Consider the following 14,368-nt stretch of genomic DNA (forward strand, 5'->3'; position numbering starts at 1 on the left):
AAAATATATTTGATGCTGTCATTTAACATATCTTCTTCAACAGGTTTGAGACCTGATGCCTGGTAGATTAACTGTGAAGGACCTTAGATCTGTAGTTGAAAGGTGCAGCTATGAAATCACAGCTCTGCAATCTTGAAGGAAAATCATTGTCATGTTTTGGTATTATTTAAAATGAAAGATCATATATGCTATAGCCTCCGTGTGTATCATTTCGCAAAATATGTACATTTAACTAAATAACTATTATCAGTACATCTCCTGGCTTACCTATGCTCTATGGGGGTAGCCACCTTTAGGTACTCTTTGGTTGGAAGCAATGATTATCTGACCAAAAACGATGCAGATAAATAAATGCTGGTGCATGTTGACAAAGTCTAATATCAATGCAGAAAGATAAGTCCTGCGCTCACTCCCATCACTGGGCGGCTGCAAAGACTACAGTACACATCAGCCCCAATATATAGTAAAAAACAAAGAAAAACAAGTCACCTGTGCTCTCTCCTTAATCCCTATGTATTTTTAAACAAATGGAGGTTTTTTAGTTACCTCCAATGGCCATGAGAGGATGAGCCCACCTGCCAACGTCAAGGCAGACCCCCCTAGGTGGGTCCTAACTCTAACCATTCACCTTGCTTCCTTGAGCCTTTGGCAAAAATCTCTACTGAGACAGAAAGGGGTATTTTTTATATACACCCCTATATATTATTAACCCCCCTGTAGGGAACACATGGGATGGGCGGATGCATTTTAACAAGGCTGAGTGATACAAAAAATGGATACAAATGCAGAAAGATAAGTCCTGCGCTCACTCCCATCACTGGGCGGCTGCAAAGACTACAGTACACATCAGCCCCAATTTATAGTAAAAACCAAAGAAAAACAAGTTACCTGCGCTCTAATATCACACTTAAGTACTTAAACTCACAAAATGCACCCTCATTTTCAGAACTTAAAATTGTGTATCTATGCTGGCATAAGCACAAACCCAAGATCCCTCCTGACTGCAATGACTATGGATGGATGAATACATACATCCATTTGGAACCTTCTGCTATTCCACTGAGTAAAAGGAGCATCTCCTGCTTTGATTGTGAACACTGAGAATGGAATGAAGCACGATAAAAGATATGTAAAATGTGGAATTATAATTAATTCCAGCATTGTGCAAAGCTCCAAAAAACTTGAGTTGTGTGTAAATAATTAGTAAACCAGGCTGTTACCTTAATAGATCAAGCTGTTTCAGTAGAGCTGTCCTTTCACGATGCAGGCTCTCTGTAACCCTGTACACTTCCCTATTAAAATAAAAACAATATAATAATATTAATAAAGCCAAATATACATAATTTCATATAAGCAAAAGGAATGTGTTGTATTATTAATGAGAAATAAACATATTCACACTGGACACTTGATATCTCTACCATCTTACATGTATACATAAACACATATATACAACAGTGTATTTCGTATTCTGCATATAAAAAAATATTGCAATTACTCATAATGAAATCAGAGACATAAAGCACCCATATATTATACGCAACAATGCAATACAAATGGTATGTGCAAAAGTTACAAACTCAAAAAAAAAAAAAAACCTCATGTATAATATATAGCTAATAAAATAATACAACTTGTAGTTAAGAAGTGTCCATCCAAAGCTAGGTTCCTTCTCAGACGTATTTACTAAAGTGAGAATTGTCAGTTATTCAGAGTCAATTTAAATTTAAAGACCAAAATACCTGAACTAGAAGCAATTCTCTGAGTCACGCACGTTTGCAGTTCAGCTAATTTGGCCTACAATTCGAAATTCCCTTTATTATTCATTTCTCTAAGGAATAATTAGAATAAATCTTTAGTGATTAACCCTGTCTGTGTTCTCAATGACTAAACTTACAAAATCTCTCTTTAATTCCAGCTTGTCATAGAGTAAGTAATTTGCTAATTGCAGTTGGCATTTAGACTCCCTTTGTTTCTCCTTCAGTAGTGCTTGGGATAAATGCCATACCCACACTCTACAAGAGTTATTTACAGTGTGTGCATTTTCAGGAATTCAGAGTGAATTCAAATTGTCTTTTAAGCTAACATAGATAGACGGAAAAAAATCAGCTATGTTTAATGTTCTATGTTCTATAATGGAACTAAAAGTGAAAGTGTAGTGCCACTTTTTTATATAATAAATTAGTCTATTTACTTTTCAGAATATTATCCTGAAAATATAAAATGGTATAGGAATTGTAGAAACTTATTCTAGATCAAGGGTACTCAAAAGGTAAATCTCCAGATGTTGTAGAACTACAACTCCCATGATGCTTTGCATGCTTTTAGAATGCCTTTAGAATGATAAAGCATCATGGGAGTTTTAGTTTTCAAACATCTGGGGATCTACCATTAGGCCCCTCCTGAGCTCTATAGTAACTCTCAATGCAGCTACTTCCACTTTTCATGTTTAGGAGTACTGTGTTGTTGACTTACACAGTAAATACATGCAATACTTTTAAGAGTTCAGAAAAAGCATTATTTTTTATTTTTGTAGTGCTGGCTTCCGTTCTGTTTTTATGTGCTGCTAGGAAGAGGGTTACTATATCATATAATATGTCTGACTGTTCAGCCTTGGAAATCGTAACAGCAGCCTGAATAATATATCAAAGGGTTTTGGAACACTCACAAGTTAGAAATAGTTGTATAAATGTAACCTGGGTTCACTTTCTAGGTCAGTGTAAAGTTCAATACACTAGAATAAAAAAACAGGTTATGGTCTCACAGCCACCCTGATAATATGTGACTTTAAATATTAATTTCCCAATGTCTACAGTTCCATTCTTTTCTGTTATCCAAAATTAGGTTTAGTATTGAAAATTAAAGTCACATGTGCACTCTTACTAGTTCCTATAATATTCTAAAGCATAAACAATGCAGTCAATAGGGGAGTACATTTATTTGAAATAAATAAACAATACATTGTGTTTCTCCTGTGCATGTAAGTACATCACTTACACCAGCCATATATATATTTTTTCAAAACAATAAGATAACATATATGGCTATATATGCATGTGGATGTCTGCTCATTCCTATGGGAAAAGTTTATAGATTTTGACTCATGACCCATCATAAAAAAAAATAATAATGACTTATATAGTGTAAGAATAATGGTTCTGCATGTTATGTAATTTTAAATGTGCTGCCCCAACTACTCTAAAAAATATAGTATATAAAACAAAATATATTTGTAATATATTTAGTATTTTATAAAGAATAAGCATTCATTTCTAATTTCACTTTCAGCACATTTCCAAATCACTATTGGAAATATTTTCATTTCCAGTGGGAAATTCACTAAAACATTATGTCAGCAAATTTCCACTTAAATGATATTTGTGGATATCAAAGAAAAAATCTGCATACCACAGCGTTATTAAGAATGTTAGCATGTTATAATTATGTCACCTTAGTAGAACCTTTCTTATATTAAGGAACAAAAATACCTGCAAAGTGGCATTTACTGTTTGGTTTTTCATGGATTTGTGGAAGTTGATTTGCTGATGTAAGTGTTTTAGGTTTGTTAGAATTCCTAGCGAAAGTAAAGTTGCATATTTTTGAATGTTTATATTTTCTGGCAGGAAACACATTTATGTCCCCAACCATTACTTTTTTAAATTCAAACACGTTATGAAGAACTAATTCTTTAATCACATTAAGCAATGCTTAGTTCATATTTTGTGTGGGTGTCATTAATTTTAGCAAAAGCAAATTAGCAGAGAAACATTTTTGCATACATACTGTATTTAGCCATTTATTTTTTATGCAGCTCACTACGTTTATATTATTATTATTATTAATACTATTATTATTTATATAGCGCCAGCAAATTCCATAGCGCTGTACAATGGATGGACTAACAGACACATAATTGTAACCAGACAAATGGACGCACAGGAGCAGAGGGGTTGAGGGTCCTGCTCAATGAGCTTACATGGGGTATAGTGACACAAAAGGTATAAGGAGGGGCAATGAAATAGGTTGCTAGAAAAGTATTAGGTTATTTTTGACAGTTGCAGGAGAGGAGTCATGGGGGGGGGATTAAAATCTGCTAACAGTTTAAATGATATGCTGTCCTGAAGAAGTGTGTTTTCAAAGATTTTTTGAAGTTGAGTTGAGACTGGGTGAAAGTCTAACGGAGAAGGGAAGGGAGTTTCACAGAAAAGGTGCAGCCCTGGAGAAGTCTTAGAGGCGAGCATCAGATGTGGGAGTATGAACAGAGGATAGACGTAGGTCATTGGCAGAGCGTAGGGGCCTCAACGGGACATACTTGTGTATTAGGGAGGATAGGTAGGTTGAAGCAGCATTATATACAGACTTGTAAGCAAGCACCAGAATCTTAAATTTAACCCTATATCTAACTGGTAGCCAATGTAGGGACTGACATAGGGGAGGCTTGGGAGGTGCGGGTGGACAGGAAAATGAGCCTCGCCGCCGCATTCATTATAGATTGCAGCTGTGCAATCTGGGATCACGTAAGACCACTGAGAAGGGGTTTGAAGTAGTCAAGGCGAGAAAGAACAACGGCATGGACCAGCACTTTAGCCGTGTCTGGTGTTAAATAAGGGTAAATGCGCGCTATGCTTTTGAGATGGAAGCGGCAGGATTTGGCGATCGACTAGACGTGAGGGGTGAAACTATAGGCCACATAACTAATAAAAATCACTAATCATGATATTTACTATAGAAAACTCATGTACATTTCTCTTTCTTCATGTAGTTGTGAGGCCTCCTCTTGTAGAATCTTCAACTGTCTCTGTGCAGTTAATAATTCTTGGGATGTCCTGTCAAGGTCTCTTGTCATCTCTTTATTGGTTAATCTCAGCTTTTCATTTTCTGCTTTTGTTTCATACTTATCATTATTAAGTTCCTTACATTGATTTTCCAGCTACAAAAAACAAAAAGTTATATAAGCATAAAATAAAATAATGTTATTCTTAAAAACACTGGATGTTATTTTAAAGCTATTAAAAAATGCCAATAGCATTTATAATTGTCGAATCTCCTATTGAATGAACCTGTCACATTATTGCTTATTCAGATTAAAAAAATTTTACATTCTCTATTGAAAGTCAGGACAAGAAAAGTACATTACACTGAACAGTCAATGGCGAGTAGCCCTGACTAAAATACATTTTCAGAATTATTTTATAATTAACATAAGTTTAACAAAAACATAAGTACAGAAAAACAAACTGAGAAAGGAGGTGGATTGTAGGGATTGTATATATGTATATATACACGCATATCTGCCACAACATTAAAACAACTGACAGGTAAACTGAATAACATTGATTAGATCGTTACAATGGCAATGGCACAATGGTCAATGAATTAGATATATTAGTCGACAAGTGAACAGTTAATTATTGAATTGCAAGTGTTGTAATCAGGGAAAATAGGCAAACAAAAAGATCGGAGTTACTTGGCAAGGGCCATATAGTGATAGCTAGACGACTGGGTCAAAGCATCTCCAAAATGGCAAGTCTTGTGGGGTGGCCCCGGTATACAGTGGTTAGTACTTACCAAAAGTGGTGCAAGGAAGGACAGCCGGTAAACTGGCAAACTGGCATCAGGGTAATGAATACCCTAGCCCATCTGGTCCAATCAAACATAAGAGTTACTGTATCCCAAATTGCTGAAAAACTTAATAGTGGCCATGATATGGAGCTCCTCTGGGGCAGTGTAGTCACAGCCCAGTCAGAGGGCCAATGGTAATCCCTGCCCATCACCAAAAGTGCCTTCAGTGGGGAAGTAAGCGACAGAACTGGGCCATGGAGCAATTGAATAAGGTTGCCTAGTCTGATGAGTCAAGTTTTATTTATGATCAGGTGGATAGCCCAGTGGTGCTTTCTTTACCTGGGGAAGAGATAGCAGCAGAATGTATCCTCTGATCAATGTTCTGCTGGGAAACCTTGGGTCCTGGCATTCATGTGGATGTTACTTTGACACGTACCACCTACCTAAAAATAGTTGTTGACCAAGTATACCCTATCAAAGAAATGGTGTCCTATTATGGTAGTGGCCTCTTTCAGCAGGATGATGCATCCTGCCGCATTGCAAAAATTGTTCAGGAATGGTTTGAGGAACATGACAAAGAGCTGAAGGTGTTGCCTTATCCTCCAAATTCCCCAGATCTAAATCAGATTCAGCAATCCAATCCAATCCATGGAGGCCCCACCTAGCAACTTGCAAGACTTAAAAGATCTGCTGCTAATGCCTTGGTACCAGATACCACAGGAAATCTTAAGGGGTCTTGTGGAATTCATGCCTCGATGTATCAGTGCTGTTGGCAGCACAAGGGGGACCTACACGCTATTAGGCAGGTGGTTTAAATGTTGTGGCTGATCAGTTTATATATATATATATATATTTACATGTACAGTGGAACCTCAGAACTCGAATGGTCCCGTTCTTGAACAATTCGGAAGTCAAACAAACATTTTGAGTAAAAAATGTCTCGGAACGGGAATGATCTTCGGTACCCAAACATACAACAAAGAGCCAAATGGCTCGATACACAAACGATCTTCGGTACCCAAACATACAACATACATACAAGAGCCATGTCTCATTTTCAAGTCAGACAATTATTATAAATGATTGCAATAATGGCCAACAGTAAATTTTGAGTTGAAAGTCAGGAACCACTCAAATAAATGTAGGGTGCTTATTATTAGAGTTATCTCTGCATTTTTAATGCATACATATAAATGTAAAATGCTGGAACGGATTTTACATTAATTCTTATGGGAAATGTTGATTCGGGAACGGATTAAGTTAGAGTTCCGAGGTTCCACTGTATATATATATATATATGTTACGTGAAGAACCTCTACCATGATCTTAATTTGTGATATGAGGTCTTTATTTGGTCCTGAAATCATGGATTTTACTGCCCTACAATGTATAAGTGTTAACGGTATTGTAATTTCAAAGTTTTTCTAAGATCAATAAAATGGCCAAAGAATGAAAATGTAAACTCATCAAACTCCAAATAAGAATTAAATCATAATTAGACCCATTGAGGTCAAGTAAGCAATACTGTAGCAAGTGCTGAGTCTGCTGAAGTCACGGTGGAAACCAATGGAATTATATTGGTCATCACTCCATATTTTACAAATTAACTTGCTTTTAATGAATAGTTGAAAATTATGCACGTCAATTGCAGTGCATGTAGCTTGAACTTTAATAAAGTATTATTGTATTTAATTCTATAATATATTAACACAAGCAAGCACAACTTTATTTTATTCATAACATTGCCCTTTTGATACTGTTTCAGCCTTGCTAATAGCTTATCACAAGTTAAAAAGATGAAAAATCACAAATTGAACTAATTTTATATATTTATGTAATAGTTCTAAATTAGTGTAATGGCTCCTTTGCTTTGCTGAATTTATTCTTGAAAGTCCTATTCATCTTACCTAATAGAACTACTTAACACATTCAAAATAAAAGAACAGAACGGCATGATCTGCATAAATATTAAAAATAAAATGTAGCAATACTCATTATACTTTTTGAAGCTTTCTCTGCAACATCAAAGAGATTTGTCAAGAATACTTAATGCCTTGGAGAGACTTTTTTTTTTTTTTACTAGTTATAAAAAAGAACTAGAACATATTATAATCACAGCAACTAAATAGATTTCGGAGGTACATCAAAGCCATGATTAAACAGCTGTAAATAGGAGCATACCCTCTTCTGTTTTTTAAGGAGTTGTTCTAATTCTTGTTCTTTGGATACAAGTTTATCTTCTAGGTCGTGACTCCTGGATTGAAACCTTTCTGTGTCCTAGAATTAGAAATAAAAGATGTAGATGTGTACAAACAAAATTCAAATAATGTTTTATTTAATAACTAGTTAAAAATCGCTTTCTTTATCATAAAAAAGACAACGTTGTAGATATTAAACTAGGTAACCATTTTATTTTTCAAGATTGTTTTACCTCCTGGAGAATAAAGTAATGCATTTTATTAAAAAGATAGTACCCATAAAATTGCTGATGAAAAAGTGAATTGAGGGAAATAAAAAGAAGACAAAAAAAAAAAATAAACAAATATAATGTAAGCAATAAGATATACAGATATATATTTTTTAATTGAAAAATTAATTGAAAAAAAATAAAGATATAAAAACAAAAAATTAGGAGCGAATTTGTGCTTCATGAGCCCTAATAATTGGGTTAATGTGTCAAAATAAGGAGCATGAAGCAGCTTCCCCCAACACGTTTTACTTTTTCTAATCAGTTGTCTCTCAGGTCCAGTCAGTTGTCTCTCACGACACTACATGTAACTTGCAGAAATGGGTAGTGAACTTAAAGGAACACTGTGGTCACAGAAACAACATTAGCTGATAAGAACAAGCATCTTATCGTGTACTGCCCATTAAATTATTATGGTATCTTAATGCACATTTGTGAAATCACCTAGGGAGGATTTGTCTTTTTCCTCTCCTCTAGGACATCAAACAGATGGAAAGAGACACCCAAGTGACAATTATTTTTTTTTAAAGAATAATGGCGGTTGATGTAAGTTTAAACACTGTGTAGAGATATGTAATATGCTACTAATTATATATAAATAATATCAACCAAAGCAGTCTACCATCAAGTGTAATGTCCCATACATATCGTGACATGTTTGCTGGACGTATATAAAAAGTTTGTTTCATGGTGGTGAATGGACAAGCTTGTGATGACAGCACCGAATATGATTGGTGTTAAGGGAGAAGTCATTACTATTTTTATTTTTAACTAAATCACTTTGCAAAATGTCTGTCGCAAGACAATACAAATAAAAATGAAAAAATAATCTGAAATGTGCTGTCAGGATACACTAATATGCCCAACACGCAGAAGTAAAAAATAAAGAAAATCCTAAGACGTATTACTGGGCGTTAGAATTTAACGTATAAAAGGAAAAACCCAAGTCAGGCTGAGGACAAGTAAAGCCAAGGTAAAAAAACACAAGAAACAGTACCCAAAACACGCTCTCGGATAACCAGAATGGAAACCACGACAGGGCACAGAGAAATGAAAGAGAAGGGTTTAAATAGCCTAAGGTGCTCCTTGACTGGCTACAGGGGAGCATATGACAGTGAACGCGTGTCTGTGACGTCACGTACACACACACACGTTTCTAAAGTTAGGCTCTCGAAGGGTTAATGACGAAGCTTAAACGTTTCTTACTTGCAGTGGCCGGCGTCTCTAATGATTACAGAGCCGGCTGCTGTGTGAGGGAAGAAGTGCCTGTCAGAGGATAGCAGGCAGCGAAGGAGGAGGTAAGTGATTGGCGGCATTCCCATTACCACGTGGGAATGCCGCCACAACGAGATGCGCCCGCCGGGTCCCAGTCCGCTCCCGGGCAGGAGCGGACCCGGTAGGTGCCTGGAGACAGGGTGAGTATTCGGCGGCATTCCCCTTGCGATGTGGAAATGCCACCACACCGACACGCCCGCCGGCACCCATACCGCTCTCTTGCAGGAGTGGTCCCGGCGGGCGGCGTGACGTGCTAATTGTCACAAAACACCATGATTTCAATTCCTTTGTATTACTATTGTGTTAGTTAAATATTAAATGCCTGTTGGGAAAAACATACATTACTAATATATTTCATACTCATGGTATTTTCTAGTCTACGCTGTAAAGTTAAAAGGAAATTTAAAAACACAGTGGTTGGTCAAAGTTTTTAAACCTACATAGCAAATATTATAGAGTTTTGATTTCTTTTTTCATCTCCCACTCTTGCTAAAAGCCTTTCAGAACACTATGAAAACATTACTGTTTGCTAAGTCTTTATAAGAGGTTCTATATAGAGTTGCTGCTCTTTATGTATTTTGAAGTTTATTTTTATACAAAGATTCAATTAAAGTGAATTTCCTGGATGATAAAAACTAAAAGTGTTCCATTAATCTTCACCCACACAGCTTTGTTCAGATGCATTAGGTAGTAATTTTGTTTATGAACTACTGAAATGTCTCTAATGAAAAAAACTACAGGCTTTTGAATTTAAAAAATAAATAAAAAATAGATAAAATATGTTGAAAATAAAGAATTAAGAATAAGTGCAGTTCAAATCAATGTGTGTAATTACTATTATTGTAAACATCTTTCTGTGGGACAATAAAAGGGCAGCAGGGGATAAAATACGGTTTTACTAAAACAGTTTGTTTAAAGTGTATGCGTTTCTAAAATATGATTTTTGCTCAAAGTCAATTTACTTAGTAAAATCATCATACCCATTGTACAGAGCCACGGAATCTATTGTCACAATATAAATAATAAAATAATAATAATAATAATAATAATTCTGCTATCTTTTTAAACTTGTAATACATAAAAATGCCTAAACACTTACAGAGTTATTTGAAATGGGGGGAAGTTATACACAGTTTAAGGGTGCTTACAATTATTATTCAGTGATTATGTAAACAATCATTTTGATTAGGTGCTCAACACCCTAACGTTATTGCATTATTAACTTCAAATTTATGTGTTGGGTTGGTGGAGTGCTTAGTGTGACTTAATCTTAATTAAGATTAATAACTCTTCCCAACAAAAAGTGCTTATTTATGCAAATATGTGCAGATACACACATAAAGAGTTTCCACTGAATGTGCAATTCAATAATACATTTTTGAAAATATTGTGACATTGCGCTATTTAAAGAGCTTATGGTGCAACTTAAAAGAGAACACTTTTATACCATTAACCCCTTAAGGACACAAGACATGTGTGACATGTCATGATTCCCTTTTATTCAAGTTTGGTCCTTAAGGGGTTAAATGTTATTCAGATCGCTCTTTAGTTTTGGTAGAAACCTCAAAGACAAAATTTAAAGAATAACAGTGCGGACAAAAATTTAAGACAGAAAGAGACTTTTTAAATCAGTAAGAATGCCAGTTAGTGACTGAGGAAGTCTTCAAGGTAAAACACATTTTGGATGAAGATAAGCTCTTTTTACTGATTCTAAAATTGTTTTAATTTTGTTTCATTTGTTTCTTGTTGGCCAATTAATTTTTTTTACAAATCTTGCCCTCTTATATATTTTGTTAAAATAAAGTTGGAAATCACTTTACCAGTGATCTCTTCTGGTACTTGCAAAGGGCAGCGTTGCCCCAAAAGAGATGCCTGTCTTCCAAATAGAGCCTATAGAACAAGGCTCTATTCCATATGAGTGAGGTACCTATAATAAATTTGATATATTTTTATTCCGAAATATTGCACAATATGTGAAGTTTCTTCTATTACATATGCCACCATTACCATACAAGATAACAAACTTCACATATAAAGGACTACAATGCTTTAACAGCTGAGCCATATCCCATATCCCAGGCTCTTCCTTTGTAAATTGGCATTCATACTGATTTAAAAAATCTCTTTCTATCTTAAAAGTGTTTAACCCCTTAAGGACACATGACATGTGTGACACGTCATGATTCCCTTTTATTCCAGAAGTTTGGTCCTTAAGGGGTTAAAGTTGTCTGCACTTTATTACTATTTTTGACTTTTTATCTTTGAGGTTTTTACCAACACTAAAGAGTGATCTGAGTAACATTTAAAGGTATAAAAGGGTGTAACACAATTTTACTTTTATTTTTAAACAGTACAAGATTACAATATATTGTTTAAATATTGATTATTGGATTGCTCATTGATTGAAAACACTTTATGAGTTTATTTGAACAGATTTGTGTTGAGAAGATTTATTAATCTTTATTAAAGGAACACTATAGAATACAAATATGTATTCCTGAAACTATAGTTTTAATATCACTATTTAGGACCCCTTTTCAGAAAAATAAAAGGTGTAAAACTTACCTTTATTCCTTCCCCCGCTCTGCCTCCTTAGCTGAGCTCATAAAAGTTGATGATATCAGCCAATCCAAAGCATTCCCATAGGAAAACAGGGTGAGGCTAGTGCACAGAAAAACACTGCACTGCGCCAATCAGCATCCCCTCATAGAGATTCATTAAATCAATGCATATCTATGTGGAACATTTAGTGGCTCCATGCAAAGCATGTAAACACTGAACAAATGTGCTGCACTGACACAGGAAGATCCTCTAGTGGCCGTCTGAGTGATTGCTATTACAGGGGATCCTAGTCAATAAGGTAAACACTGCCTCTTCTCTGAACATTACATTAAAATGCCTACAGGGACATACTATAGACACCAGAACATCTACATTAAGCTGAAGTTGTTTTGGTGTCCCTAAGCAGTCCACCAACCTAACATATACAACTTACAGAGTTGTTCACCAAAGTCCAAACGGCCCATTTTGGACAGCAAAATCCAGGCATTGTTGATGGAATCCAACAATGTCTAGATTGTGTAAATCAGGCCATTAATGGGCCTGAATTTGGTCCAGATTTCAGCCGCACTGAAATCTGGGCCACTAGATAGTTGAAGTCTGAGCCTAGATTGCAAATAAAACATCTGAACTACTCACCGGGGGGGGGGGGGGGGGGGGGAGAGGACTAGCTGCCCTAATTTATCATTAATATTAGGCCCCCCACCTGTTGCCCATGGGTGGAGGTCAGGCATGACCCTAGGTCTTCATGCATATTTATATCAGCCCCCATCTGATGCCCACGGGAAGACTATGTCCCCCCGCTATGTAAGGGCAAAAAACACTATATTAATATGGGGGTCTTATCGACCCCCATGGTATTTTTCATTTATTTAATTATTCATTTAATAACTTTTGTAATGTGGTGCTTGCTAGCAAGTTCCGGCCAGCTGCTACATAATTAACCCATGCGCAAGTAGGAAAATACTTATTCAAATGATCAATTCTGAGGTGAATCATAAATTTCAAATGTGCATCTTGCAGGATGCATTTGGTTTATTTTCTGCCACCATGTGGTGATTGGTAAGTCTCAAATTCCTGTGCTTTATATTGGATGGTATGCAGATATTAGAGAGTTAATGAATGTTTCCAAAAGAATTTACAGAATTAGGTCAGTAAAGGGGTGGTAGAAAATATAAGTAACGGGTTTCTTCAAAAATTGCTACATACATGGATTTACAAATTTAATGAGAACAGGAAGATTATGTTAAATATCTAAAACAAATTAATGTTAGTGTTTCTTTAAATAGACACAAAACTATACTTCTAAAGAGCATGATGGTGTTGGGTATGAGAAGTCTGTCTTTTCACAGGAAATTATTCTGTTCAAAAGTGGGAGCCCATATCCATAACTTTCCTGTGGCATATTGGCTACTCATATTTATTGTTATTCTTTTTCTGACACTCTCCCTGTTTTCTTTTATGTCATTCATTTAACATAAATTGATAACTTCTCCCTTGGACTCTACCCTTGCACTACTTGAGAATACATGTTCATACTGTTAGTATCTTGAACTCGGACGCATGGTTATATTTATTTTCTTTGATCATCCTTCTTTTCTCTTTCTTTATTATACTTGAGTGAACCCACCTGTTCCTAACTGCCTATCATGTTTATAACCTTGTTTGTTGTTACCAGCCTGACCTCTGGCTTTCTGTCTGACCACATCCAGGCATGTGCTAGTTATCTTCTAACATCATAAACCAACACCAGATGTTGGCACTATTGCAATATATATTGAATTATTTATTTATTTTTGTCAATCTCTTTTTATTGAATTTTTTTTTTTTTTTTTTTTCATACCCTTGCGGGTCAAGAATATTTGAACTGTACATCAAACATAATCATGAAAACATAGTATGGCATGAACAATAGCATTTAAACGAAATCATGTACTAGAGAATGTGGGCCTGCAATGGTATGTTATCATGAGAGTGTGAATTGCCTCGGGAGAATGGGTGAGTAACCATAGTATGTGTGTAGTAACCCTATCGGGTTCTGAGTTATGGCCTTCTTCTAAGTATACCCAGGGCCCATGGGGGCCTGGGGGGGGGGTACGTAGGTTTGGAGCGGTCGCTCCCTCTTGTCAGTGGGGGGGATGAGGTGAGCTAGGAGTGGTTCAAGGCCAGCAGATTATGTGTAGTTATAACTGTGCAACGTAAAACATGTGTGGTAAAGTCTCTATTGTAGGAGTCAGGCCTCAGGAGTAGGTCGCTTGTCAGTGGCCTGGTTGGGTGCGGGTATGCCCAAAGCGTGGCAGAATGTCGGGAACTCCTCAAGTGTGGAGAGTTTGTGGACAGTTCCGTGTCTAGTGACCACCAGGAATCTGGGTGACCTCCAGTGGTATTCTATCCCCGCTTCTCTGAGGGTGCTGGTGACTTGGTTCAGCGATCTGCGCCATTGTAGCGTGGCTCTGGTGAGGTCTTGGTAGATGTTAAGCTGTGCGCCTTCAAATGTGAGTGGCG

The 14,368-nt window shown here is 36.2% G+C and overlaps 1 protein-coding gene across 1 annotated transcript in view; it reads right to left on the bottom strand.

Moving 5' to 3' along the window:
• Positions 1-14,368, bottom strand: part of CRACR2A (calcium release activated channel regulator 2A) — a 148,426-nt gene that overhangs the window by 35,880 nt on the left and 98,178 nt on the right. Inside the window, exons 7-9 of the mRNA XM_063447792.1 lie at positions 7,744-7,839; positions 4,743-4,930; positions 1,221-1,292 (exon numbers count right to left, since the gene is read on the bottom strand). Of these exons, the coding sequence (XP_063303862.1) occupies positions 1,221-1,292; positions 4,743-4,930; positions 7,744-7,839 (356 nt within the window). The remainder of the gene's footprint in view (positions 1-1,220; positions 1,293-4,742; positions 4,931-7,743; positions 7,840-14,368) is intronic.

Source organism: Pelobates fuscus, chromosome 3, assembly GCF_036172605.1.
Source record: "Pelobates fuscus isolate aPelFus1 chromosome 3, aPelFus1.pri, whole genome shotgun sequence".
NCBI lineage: Eukaryota > Metazoa > Chordata > Amphibia > Anura > Pelobatidae > Pelobates > Pelobates fuscus.